Source organism: Egretta garzetta, unplaced genomic scaffold (assembly GCF_000687185.1).
Source record: "Egretta garzetta isolate BGI_Z169 unplaced genomic scaffold, ASM68718v1 scaffold374, whole genome shotgun sequence".
In the NCBI taxonomy this organism is placed as follows: Eukaryota; Metazoa; Chordata; class Aves; order Pelecaniformes; family Ardeidae; genus Egretta; species Egretta garzetta.
Genome location: NW_009259419.1, coordinates 1810386 through 1823200, shown reverse-complemented (window position 1 = coordinate 1823200; position 12815 = coordinate 1810386). Strand labels below are relative to the sequence as shown.

General features: G+C 40.0%; 1 protein-coding gene across 7 annotated transcripts in view; it reads right to left on the bottom strand.

The window, feature by feature from the left end:
* Nucleotides 1-3809: 3809 nt before the first annotated feature.
* Nucleotides 3810-12815, bottom strand: part of WDR20 (WD repeat domain 20) — a 48258-nt gene continuing 39252 nt past the window's right edge. For 2 of the 7 annotated variants that reach the window (XM_009636862.2, XM_035892404.1), the window contains one exon: nucleotides 4600-4990. In XM_009636862.2, the coding sequence (XP_009635157.2) occupies nucleotides 4937-4990 (54 nt within the window). In that variant the 3' untranslated portion in view covers nucleotides 4600-4936. Of the gene's footprint in view, nucleotides 4313-4599; nucleotides 4991-12815 lie in introns of those variants that run through there. The other 5 variants (XM_035892406.1, XM_035892405.1, XM_035892402.1 and 2 more) reach the window with 4 other exon arrangements.

Here is a 12815-nt window from a genome sequence, read left to right as displayed (position 1 = left end):
TGTTTGAATACCTAGCAGAGGTGGGTATATATATATATATTTATGATGCTAAGCTTAGGAAATGGAATTGAGGACTGCAGCTCTACAGGCAACAGAGCGTACCAGTAACTTCTGACTGCTTACCTTTGGAACCTCGAGCAAAAGGCGCCATGAGCTCATCCAGTGTTTTTTCCAGAGAAGATGATGGTGAGTTGATTGGTGCTAATATACTTGGAGTTGAGCATGGTGTGCAGCAGTAAAAATAGGTAACTTACTGTATCTGAGGGATCTTGCTCTTCACAGTTATTAATTTCTTACAAAATTAAAAAAAAAAAAACCCAAAAGGACAAATCCTACTACCCACATTTGATCATTCAGGCTCCGAGCTCTCCGACCTAGCATTATACAGTAGGCCAAGGCTCATATTATCAAGAATATGTTCCCAATGGAGAGATGTTACTTGTATTGGTAGCTTCCCATAATGTTTTTCTGGAAACCTCAAATCACAGATGCTGAAGTTTAAATATTTCAACTAAAAAAAAAAAAAAAAGAAAAAAAAGAAAAAAAAATACATCCCTTGGCTCATGCATGCGCAAGATACCTTCCTGTTCTCAAAAGCGTTACTGCAACTGCTTGCTTCTGTAATTAATGTAATTATTAATGTAATAATCAGGTAGGTAAAGCTCCATACAGCGGGTTGGTTTTTTTGAAAAAGATTGTCAGAATTATTGGTAAGTTCTACCTTGGAGAGCAAAGGCAATCAGAGCCATAGTGTCTACATTGCCAGTAACTCCCGCTCACGTACTCTGTGTCTGGGGCTGTCAGGCTGTTGTAGTGAAAAAGGCAATTTCACGTTCAGCAGATCGTTTTTGCTATGAAAATTGGAAAACTGAAGTGAAGGACCACATCAGAATGTTTTCGTATTTCATGCTTTCAAGTGGATCTTGCACAGTTTGGCACATGCGGTGCTTCACGGGTATTTATATCATATCACATTCTTTGCCGTTATACTTCTGGAGACAGCTTACACTTCCCTGGCTGTCGGATTAGAGGGCAAACTTGAGTTTTCCCACCCGCTTTATGGTTAAAATACACTCAACTTTAAACTACAAACTGGCAAGTAGCGTTTCTACCCTCATTCTTCCAGGTAAAATTCCATACTGAGATGATCTGTGTTCCATGCCCTCTTAAATTTTTTTTAACGTAGTAGGAAAAAGTTATTTATTAAGAGCTGTATCTATAGTAGAAAACAAAGTTATTTCCAGGTAAGTTATGAGTATCCCTTTTCTTCCTAAAATATATTTTTTTTTTCCATATGGAATAAAGGGTGGGGTGGGCAGTCCAGACTTCTAGAACATGCTGAAAAAAGAAAACCTACGTACACTCCTTGTGTGCTGTTGAACTGGGAGCTGTGGCAGGGACGTGCTCTGCAACGCGCAGCCGAGTAGCTGCTATTTTAACAGTTAAACCCACTACGTTAATAAAACAAAACTTCTGAACACTAACCCTGCTCAGTTTCAGTATTTTCCCCATTCCTTGTATTTTAGAAGAACGTAAGTAGGTAAGAACCGTAAGTCCAGCTCCACCTTTAACAAAGCAGACAGTCTAAATGCCAGCTTATCAACAAATCCGGCAGATTTCTACACCCTCACCGCCTTACCAGAAGGCAGCCTGGTTACAGGTAGCTCCTGCAGTTGTTTTTTCCTAGATTTTCATTCATTTCCTGAAAAAAACCCAACTTCTCATGGCCGCAAACATCTCAAGTTTACTTGCAATTTAAAAAATTCTCCCCAACTCTATTGCTGGGAGGGCAGGAAGGGCATTAGTGCCTGCAGGTACAGCGCCTGCCTTCTGGGGCAGGCTCCGCGCTGGGAGGCCAGCAGCCCCCGGTCCTGCCTGCGCCCGGCTGTGGCCATTGCTACGTGGGGTGAGGGAGAGACACACGGACACTTCCCTCTTCCATCAGCCTGGGGCCTGACACCGAGCAGCATCTCATCGGGGGGCTTAATCTTTGCAAGAGCTGTTGAAAACAATTTCAGTGTTCTGTGGCTGACGGATTAAAAATAATGCGTGTTCAGGCAAGCAGCATTAAACTACGGGAACACATGGATGTGTCTTATCTCCATCACGCTTACCAGTTTACAAGCGCCGAGTTATAAATGAGATGCCTGATGTAAGACAAACAAGTTATCTCCCAAGCGCATCCACTCCAACATGTCGACCTAATTTTAGATTGCCAAGTCAGAAAGCGCATCCACCTACTCCTGCGGGGCCTTCCACTTCACAGCGCCCACACCAAACGCACAGGACGACGTGATCACAAAACCCCTGCCCCGCAACGGTGTCGGTCTGCACGGCTTCTGCTGCGTGATGCATTTAGCGAGAAACCATCGAGAACGGGAATGGAACAATGTCGTTTCACTTTCCTAACTGAAATGCAACGATATTAAGTACGAAGCGGTGCCCTAGAGGAGGTACTTTTGAAAGGAATTTGTTCTACAAAGTTTCGATGATATTTCTGTACCAAACATTTAATTCAACAAAGGATTGATTACATCAAAAGTGATCGAATTTGAACAGAAAGTAAACAAAAATGCATATTCAATATAGTTTAATATGTATTTTCTGAATTAGAAATATCACTTTCTTAAATGAATGAGAATTTCTAGTGTAATGATCCATTACTCCCCCCCCCGCCACTGAGTTACATTATTTATACATATAATACAGAGCCCATCGCAGTTGGAAACAACAATATTAAAATAAATGTTTAATAGATACAAAGGATCTTTTCTCCACAACATAGTTTCTCTGGTGTCTGGACACCAATTTTAAAGTAATTCTCTATTAGCATTAAACTATTTAAGTGCAAAACAATTTTGTTTTAAAAATCTATGATTGCAGCATCCATCTTCCTGAATAACATTTTGAAGCCAGAAAGTAACGACTTTCATTTTCCATGAGTGCATTCCAGGCTGTCTTCTAGCCATCTCTGGTTAAAAAAATCAGTGCAAAATAAACAATGGTGAAGTACTAGTTTAACCATTGAACTTACTTGGATTTAAGAAACATACTTTATTTTACACTATATATATATATATATCTTTTATTTATATATTTATAGAGAGAGATTAAATTACACTGGACTTGAAAAGTATAAAGAAAACCAAATGCGGGTACAGCGCCTGCCTTCGGGGGCAGGCTCCGCGCTGGGAGGCCAGCAGCCCCCGGTCCTGCCTGCGCCCGGCTGTGGCCATTGCTACGTGGGGTGAGGGAGAGACACACGGACACTTCCCTCTTCCATCAGCCTGGGGCCTGACACCGAGCAGCATCTCATCGGGGGGCTTAATCTTTGCAAGAGCTGTTGAAAACAATTTCAGTGTTCTGTGGCTGACGGATTAAAAATAATGCGTGTTCAGGCAAGCAGCATTAAACTACGGGAACACATGGATGTGTCTTATCTCCATCACGCTTACCCGTTTACAAGCGCCGAGTTATAAATGAGATGCCTGATGTAAGACAAACAAGTTATCTCCCAAGCGCATCCACTCCAACATGTCGACCTAATTTTAGATTGCCAAGTCAGAAAGCGCATCCACCTACTCCTGCGGGGCCTTCCACTTCACAGCGCCCACACCAAACGCACAGGACGACGTGATCACAAAACCCCTGCCCCGCAACGGTGTCGGTCTGCACGGCTTCTGCTGCGTGATGCATTTAGCGAGAAACCATCGAGAACAGGAACGGAACAATGTCGTTTCACTTTCCTAACTGAAATGCAACGATATTAAGTACGAAGCGGTGCCCTAGAGGAGGTACTTTTGAAAGGAATTTGTTCTACAAAGTTTCGATGATATTTCTGTACCAAACATTTAATTCAACAAAGGATTGATTACATCAAAAGTGATCGAATTTGAACAGAAAGTAAACAAAAATGCATATTCAATATAGTTTAATATGTATTTTCTGAATTAGAAATATCACTTTCTTAAATGAATGAGAATTTCTAGTGTAATGATCCATTACTCCCCTCCCCGCCACTGAGTTACATTATTTATACATATAATACAGAGCCCATCGCAGTTGGAAACAACAATATTAAAATAAATGTTTAATAGATACAAAGGATCTTTTCTCCACAACATAGTTTCTCTGGTGTCTGGACACCAATTTTAAAGTAATTCTCTATTAGCATTAAACTATTTAAGTGCAAAACAATTTTGTTTTAAAAATCTATGATTGCAGCATCCATCTTCCTGAATAACATTTTGAAGCCAGAAAGTAACGACTTTCATTTTCCATGAGTGCATTCCAGGCTGTCTTCTAGCCATCTCTGGTTAAAAAAATCAGTGCAAAATAAACAATGGTGAAGTACTAGTTTAACCATTGAACTTACTTGGATTTAAGAAACATACTTTATTTTACACTATATATATATATATATCTTTTATTTATATATTTATAGAGAGAGATTAAATTACACTGGACTTGAAAAGTATAAAGAAAACCAAAAATGTTGCTATTTTTTCCTGCAGCACCAAAGGAAGCTGTTTTTGTTTTGTTTTATTATTTTTTTTTTTTTACACTATATATATATATATATCTTTTATTTATATATTTATAGAGAGAGATTAAATTACACTGGACTTGAAAAGTATAAAGAAAACCAAAAATGTTGCTATTTTTTCCTGCAGCACCAAAGGAAGCTGTTTTTGTTTTGTTTTATTATTTTTTTTTAAGTGAAAACTCTTCCTTGGGTGAGCAGCCTAGCAGTATTATCTGTAATAAGAACTCATTACATTATTCCTTTGCAAATTACTATGTGATTCACATAATTCCATGTTTACGCTCTGCCACATTGTAATTTGTGATGCTCTGTGCCTGAAGAACAGCTCCTGGTTCCACTGTCATTACTTCTTGTCCTGTGTTGAGGGATTTGCTAGCAGTAGTGTGATGGCTATACTACAGTTCCACTTGGAGAATTGGCCTGGGTTTGGGATGACAATAAACCCTGCAAACAAAGCAGTTTACATTAATCCAGCAAGAGAACCTGGCATTAATTTTATAAAGTTCTTAGCCTGAAGCTAAAACGAGTACAGTTTATTTTTACCACCACTTGCTTACTTCTGACATCAGCACCTTCTTTCCTACAAAAGGACCTAAGCCACCATTGCATCAGTCAAGCAGCACACCACAAAAGGGCTTTCAGGAAGAAGGCAGACGCCTGCTTTATGGCACACGATGAATCTGATCCCAGCATTTGATTTAATCTACCTTGCATTTTGAGTCGCCGTGAACTGTGAAACTTTTAAGAACCATACACCAAGAAAGTGATCAGCGTTTCATTAGGGTGGCAGCAAACCAACCTATTCCCACATTCACAAGTTTGACACCTGACCTGGTCCAGGGAAATGCTCAGCCTCTTACATCCTATTGAATATTACAAGCTCTGAATAGACAAATAGATTTAACCAAATACTGATTCTGGTAATTTTAAAAGAGAATTAAACACTGAGCAGGAGTTCAGTGAAGACTTCCCCGTACAATTTAAGCTTGCATTCAGGAAAACCTCTTTGCCAGCTCGTTTAACTACATCGCCGTTCAAATGAAATGAGAGTTACTTCATTTCAGCCATAACGCCGCGGCACCCCTTGCTAGACAGAGGCCACTGTTCGGGGTTAAGGCAACTACACCGTACAGACAGAGCCCAATGGATAGGCTCCATTTCAGATTAATGTATAGTAGCCCCTTTTTAATCATTCATGCAAAAGTAACTGTGTATCAGACTTATTTAGGAAAAACTTAGTATCAAAATACGATTTAGTCTTCTCGCAAGGTCGTTATTTAGTTATAACAAGTGCCAGCAGGCAGAGGAGCGCAACGGCAGCTGAGCTGGAAGCGCACTGATGAGTATCGCTGTGCAACCCCTCGCTACGTAGGCACGACAAATGCACTTTTAGCAATTCCTCTACACAGCTACCAGCTTAGGTTCTTGCCTCAAAATTAAAATCCTGTGACTCAGATCCATCAAACTAGACAAGCTCAGGCAGCAATTGGCACACAATGTGGAATTAGGTCACATCTTCAGAATCTACAGGAGCTCTTTCTTGCTTGGATCCAAGAACTGGAAGGCCATGACTGATGGAAGCAAGCCCTGACCACAGAGAGGAGGTGGAAGGGGGCTGGACTGGCTGGATTCAAGTTCCTACTGAAATCATAGCCCTTCCTTTTAAAACACATCTAATATACACATTATGAATCTGGACACAGTTGTAGGATTTATAGCAGACAGCGTGTGTGCACGCATGCGTGTATATACATGTGCACACATTTTATATTTATATATAATAAATTATGTGGCGCTTAATTTGGTGCCCTCCGTAGATCACACTTGCAGGAAGCAGAATACTTTATTTGTTTATGTAGTGGGTATCTGACTGAAACACTGCTGAGGTAGACTGAAGGGGGTTTGTGGCGCTTAATTTGGTGCCCTCCGTAGATCACGCTTGCAGGAAGCAGAATACTTTATTTTTACTTGTTTATGTAGTGGGTATCTGACTGAAACATTGCTGAGGTAGACTGAAGGGGGTCGGTCTTTAAACTTGACGGACACTCAGGATGTGCAAAGGCACTGCACGTTTCACGAGAAGAGAACAAAAAGTTTCCTAGTTATCAGTTAAGGAATAAATGGCGAAAAGAGGCAGAATTTTGGAGCAAACAACCAAAGCACTTCTGAAAATTTTTACCAAGAGTGTTGTTGGAAAGTGATGAAGATGAATCGGAGCTCTATAGTTCATTACCAATGCATTCTTCAGAAGTCTATTACATCCAGCAGCAACTGGAAGGCCTCTCTTGCCAGATTACACCCACCAAGCAACTTTCAAGTACCCTGGAAGACGATGTCCAAAGGTATTATTTTCAGCCTTTAATAAATGACTGATCCAAACTGTTCATATGCAAATACGTGCTTTATAAGCACACGGAAAGTACTAGGGATGGCATAATGTGAAGTCTTTTTCAACTGTCTACAGCATGGCTATGAGCCTACTAGGGATGGCATAATGTGAAGTCTTTTTCAACAGGCTCATAGCCATGCTGTAGACAAAGAGAAATAAGCTCTATTCTAATATAAGATTTACTCTGTCATGCAGCCAACTGTTTGGAGACAAAAATGAAAAGTCTTTCATTTTCCTGCAACTCCTCTAGAAGCAGGCGGCACATGCTGAAATTCAGTGCGGTGCCTTGTTCCCTGGGAACTACCAGAGACTCTGGAATTCAAGTTCCAAGACTGGGAACAAGGAGTCGCTCAGCCCTGGTTTCATCTCCCAGGCCGTGAAGACTCCCTGGTTTAAAGAGCAGAAGTGCAGCGCAGGTGGCTCCAAGTAAGTGAATACTCGGAACTCCGTATATTTCATCCTTGCTCTGAATTAATTCCGCAGCTCTGAGCAGGCAAGCCAGAGGAACACCAAAGTGGAAAGAATCCCGAGATCAATATCCTTCTGCTGCTGCAGACAGGCATCTCAAAAACTTTGCAAGTACCACCTGAAAACTTGGCCGGGCTACGACGGCACTTCCAGAACTTCACATCTGTGACAGAGATCAGGAATTGTGCGAGTTCTTCCAAGTACGTAATTTCAGAAGACGTCTAAGGCGTTCATACAACAAAAGCAAGAACAAGAATTCAGTTTCTAGGTGTGGAAGCCTTATCGAAGTGGTGAGCGTTCTTGGTGGGTCCTGAGTAACAAAAAGATGATGCAGAATTTGCCATTATACCAGAGCCTTTCAAGCAAGGCCATTTAAGAAGTTGTGCCGGGTGTAACATAAGAAGCTTTAGAAAGCTGCATTAAAAAGCAAGCGAGGGCTCAAAAAAAAGTTAGTTTTGATACAAAGTCATCCTATAAGAGCCCTATCTGTAACACAAAGGGTGCGAGACCAGAATATTTGTAATTGCATTGCCTGGGTTATAAAACGACAGATAAAGTTATAAAAAATATAGAAGGCTCCTGTCTGTAAAGAAAGAATAAAGAAATTAGACTACAGTGCCTTTTGTGATTAAGCCACCCAGCCTGGTCAACCAGGTGGTAAAAGATGGAACAAAAGCTGCTGGGTTTAACAGCTGTGACAGAAAACACAAAAAGGAGGTGCTACAACTGCAGATCTGCTGCGCAGCCCAGTGCATCAGCTTAAAGCTTAAGAGCAAACATCACACTGAGCAAGCAGCAGAAACAAATTAAAAGAGTGTTCAAAAAAGTTTTGAAAATAAATGTAGTCTTTTATTAGCAGTATTATTTTGTCAGCACGTGGGCCTAGCAGGGGGTGGGAAATGGAGCAGTTACGAGACCCAAGCCAGCAATCTGATAAAACAAATCTTCATCAGAGTCTCAGAGAGGGTCCTCCACGTAGGTGCTACATCATCGGCCACCTGAACAGGACGCTCTGTGCCTGAAACGTCCTCCTTTTGCAGGGGACAGCATCGTTTCTCTTGATGTCAGTTAGCAATGTGAGAGTACCGAACACAAACCAGCACGAGCTGCAGGGCTACTCCGTGTTTATCCGTGCAGTCTCTGACTTCCCAAAACACACGGGACTCTGCATACCTGGTAAAAACAGGCTCGCACAGGTAGGAATGAAAAGCCGCAACAGATGCGATCGGTAACGTGACTTCCACCCACGGCTCACGGCGCTCAGCGCTGTGGTCAGTTCAGAAAGACCTGCAGCAGCGGTACGACCAACCCTCTTCACACTTCACGAGATTGCAGGGGGGTATTTTTTTTTAAAATTCCACATATGCTCCAGCCAAAAGTTCAGATTTTTTCCAAAGATATGAAACACAAGGCTTCACAACAGAAACTAATTCTATGAAAGATCAGCACAATTGCTGCATTTAAAAAAAAAAATAAAAAAAAAATCCGGAAGATGCAACGTAAGTAGAAAAAAAAAAAAAGCTATCAATAACTACCAAGTTGATATTTTCTTCATGTAGAATCATAGAATCGTTTAGATTGGAAAAGACCTTCAAGATCATCAAGTCCAACCATTACCCTAACCCTGCCATCCCACCACTAAACCATGTCCTTATGCACCTCGTCTGCATTTGGAGCCACAGATGCCATCATATGCCGTTTCGCTAATCTAGCTAATAAACCGCGAGCCTGGGCACCTGAGCAGGATGCCGAAGTTAACCCCCGCGTGCTGCGTCACCACGCTCCTGGCACAGGCTCAGCCTGCGCCCCGGCCACGAGGGGCTCCCCCAGTAACCTGGCTCAGCCAACGCGCAGTAACTCGCTGGCGTCAGAACTCTGCACGTCTTCCCTACTTTGTTTTGAAATCAAAAGGCAGGAAAAAAAAAAAAAAAACCACAAAGCAAAGGGTCCAATGTAACAACCAATGTAAAAAACCAAACAAATAAAAACCCCAAACCAACTAAACCCTCTTGGGCATATAGAGTTTAATTGGTCTCATTGTACACTTCCCTAATGCAATTAAACCAATTAAAAAAATGGCTGAATTAATGAATGCCCATACAAAAATGGCATTGATTTATTAAACCCTTTCTGCTATTGCCAGTATATGAAATTACTGGCATTTATTATTTGAAGAATATTGCATGAGTACTTTATTCTCGTCCAGAGCTGTGATGTTCCTGGAGTAATCTGAAAAAGTAACACGGACCGAGACCTCTGCTTGACAAAAGAGCCCACAGCCCAATAGAATGTTTGAGTAATAATAATATGCCAAAACAAAATGAGATTTTTCACATCTCTTTAAAATTCTGTAGTCAAATCAGCTGAATTAGTTCTAAGATTTGCATGAACAAAATCTCCAACAGTTTCTTATCCAAATGAATCGGCATTTATTAGCATAAGTCTCTAAACTGCATATACTCAGTAAGTCAGATACTAACCTCTAATGGAGTCATAAAAATAATTAACTGAGAATGTTCAAGGAAGCCCATGCTGAACATTCACATAACATAGGACAGAGAAATATTTTGTATGGGATATAGGGGGATACAGCAAAGCTGACACCTATCTTTACACAGTCTATGCGTTAACAGAGTTTTAAATATATGCTTTTTTTGTTTCTTTGTTCTAGTAGCATCACAGAAAAGTACAAATACTTAAACCATTTGACACCAGATCCTGTAAAAGCATGTAGCGGCATCAAGGTTTCACCTGCAATTTCTCTTCTGCGTACATAAAGGAGTTTTCCTCCTAACAGAGGTGCTTCACTGTTTTACTCATTGTCAACAAGAAGAAAAGTCAAGGCTGCTAGGAAACCAGCAGACTAACTAAAAATCTGTCGAGTGGTACAAGGCAAGCTTACTTCTAGACTAGTATATGATTGGTAAATGGAACATACACGTGTCCAAAAAAAAGCTCAATAACTTAAGATGCAACTACTTGTGTGCTGAGAAAGGCATAAAAGCGTTTTGCCAGGAGAAACCTAATTTGGCTCGAGCAACTGGACCTTAAGCTTCATTTAGGTAGCAAGGGCTCACGCGTGTAGGAATGATTGTTTCTCAAGCTTCCTCACACTGCAAAAGTCTGTCAAGGTTAAAATTTTCAGATTAGAAAATAATGAAATTGAGATAAACCCAGGAAAACCCCATTTGGGTTAGTTGTAAAGTAGGTGTGATCTTAGCAGGAGAAGAAATGAGCGACATGAATTTGATAAGGTTCATCAGCCCCTACCTAAAAATCCAACTTCAAAAACCAGAAAATAATGTGATCATACAAGTTGTTTCCTTCAGAAGTTTGTGCAACATTATTAAATAAAACAAGACGACACTTTCGCATTCCAAGACACCTTTTGCCAAAGTATCTTGTATGACCACAGAGCTTGTGGAAGTTACAATTGTTTCATGCTCACACTGGCTGTTGAGAAACTGGTTTGACCAAACAGTTCTTGCATCATTTGATGTAACTGGATGTTTTCAGAAGCTTTCAGGACTGATTTCATTTTGTTCCACCATTGGCACCTGTTCTTAAATATACTTATGTGATATACATATATATTTAGACCACCATAGTGGTCAATCAGTATCTTCCGAAGTACCAGAAAGTTCTCAAGTTCATATAAGATGATTTCCTCAGAGTATTTTCACCTAAGAGACAAGAGTCCTACCTCAGTTAAAGTGGGCCCAAAGTAACTAACTTTTTCACCGAAATTTCTCAAAAGTGCCTTTGAAACACTTTAGTAAATACAATTTGTTTGGCTCCTTCATCAGTTAACACAGAACCACGGCTGCAAGGGTGACACGATCCCTAGTCCATTCAGATGGAAGGGCAACGTCTTAAGTCTTTGCCTAAATTGGTTCCAAGAAATTCTGCAGCCAAAGTTTCAGATTCACTTAGTTCTAGTTCAGATGAGTTTAGTTCTAGACTAGCCACAGTTTCTCCAGACAGAAAATGCCTGAATCATCTGAGTGAGCCATATCCTCAGGGCTGTAAATTCAGTATGCATTAGGTAAATGTCAAGATCTAAAGCTGGAATAAAGAACATACCCTGCACCAGAGTCCGCAGAGGAAAGAGCTCCTGTAGAGTCCTAGAAGGAACAATGCTCTGCCCCAGCTCCTGTTTGACAGGTAGGCAGAGAGAATCTAGATACATCCGTGTCTGTGTTTTGCTGAATCTGAGTTTAAACAAGTTCGATAAGTGGTTTGATAAGTACTCTATTTCATATTACTCTAGTCCTAAAAAAAAATAAATATCATGAGACATGACCTTATCAGCAAGATTTAAACATCAAAATGTGTGCATAGTCTTGAGATTAAGTGAAACATTTACTCAGAGCCAGTTACAGGATGCGTTCAACTTCTTACTTTAAAATATGGCAAGTTAAACAGCTTTCATTGTGGCCATTTGTTCAGCACAGTATGATAGCGTAAGACCACCTAAGGACTGCAAGATAAATTAAAACTCAAATGTGGAAAGGACTATTGAAAGTTATCTACATTTACAGTTCAATCACACATTTTTATTTAACATCAGTATACAGAGGACAACCCCAGTAAGTTATTTTGTAATGTCAAGTATTTAGTAAAGTTCTTCAGCTGTAACAGTGACAATAGAACAGCTAAAAATAAGCAGTATGAAACAAACATGATCTTCTTAAAATTATAAATATACCAACAATACTTCTTAAAGCTTAATTATTGCAACAGTTAAATTAACAATAGTTCATGTTAGAAAGGCTCTATGAAATTTATTCAAGTTGTCAAGAAATTAGATGGAAGTGTAAAAAGGAAATACATATGAATTTTACTTTTGATTTTCACTAAAGGTAGTCAATACAATTTTGTACAGTATCACCTAACATGTCAATCTTTAACAAACTCCAGTATACAGAATTCATAAAATGCAGAAAAAAAAAATTGTTTAATCTTTACAGGTAAATTGACAGTAAATTAACTGACATAAATTTTATTATTGTAACAGAAGCAGGCCAGCATTTTAAGTATTAATTTAGTAGCTTTATGTTGTTAAAGGGGCAGACATATACAGTCATTCCAAGTACATAATCAAATTTTAAGAGGTGATAATTCAGAACATGGGTTTTCTAAAAAGCGTTTAGTAAAAGTCATGTTATTTCCTAATCCAGACATCCTCATCATAAAGCCTTTACAGGGTTATGATCTCTCCTGGCTTTACCGGAGCCACTAGTCACACCTCCTCACACACGCACACGCGCAAACACACATACCTTGCTATAAATATCACACCAGTGTACTAGGTTTAAATTCACCCTGATAATGCGGGTATGCTATGTGCAACTTCGCTATTATGCACATTACAGAAAGCTTCAAATTTCAGCATGGTAACCTGAAGTCGTA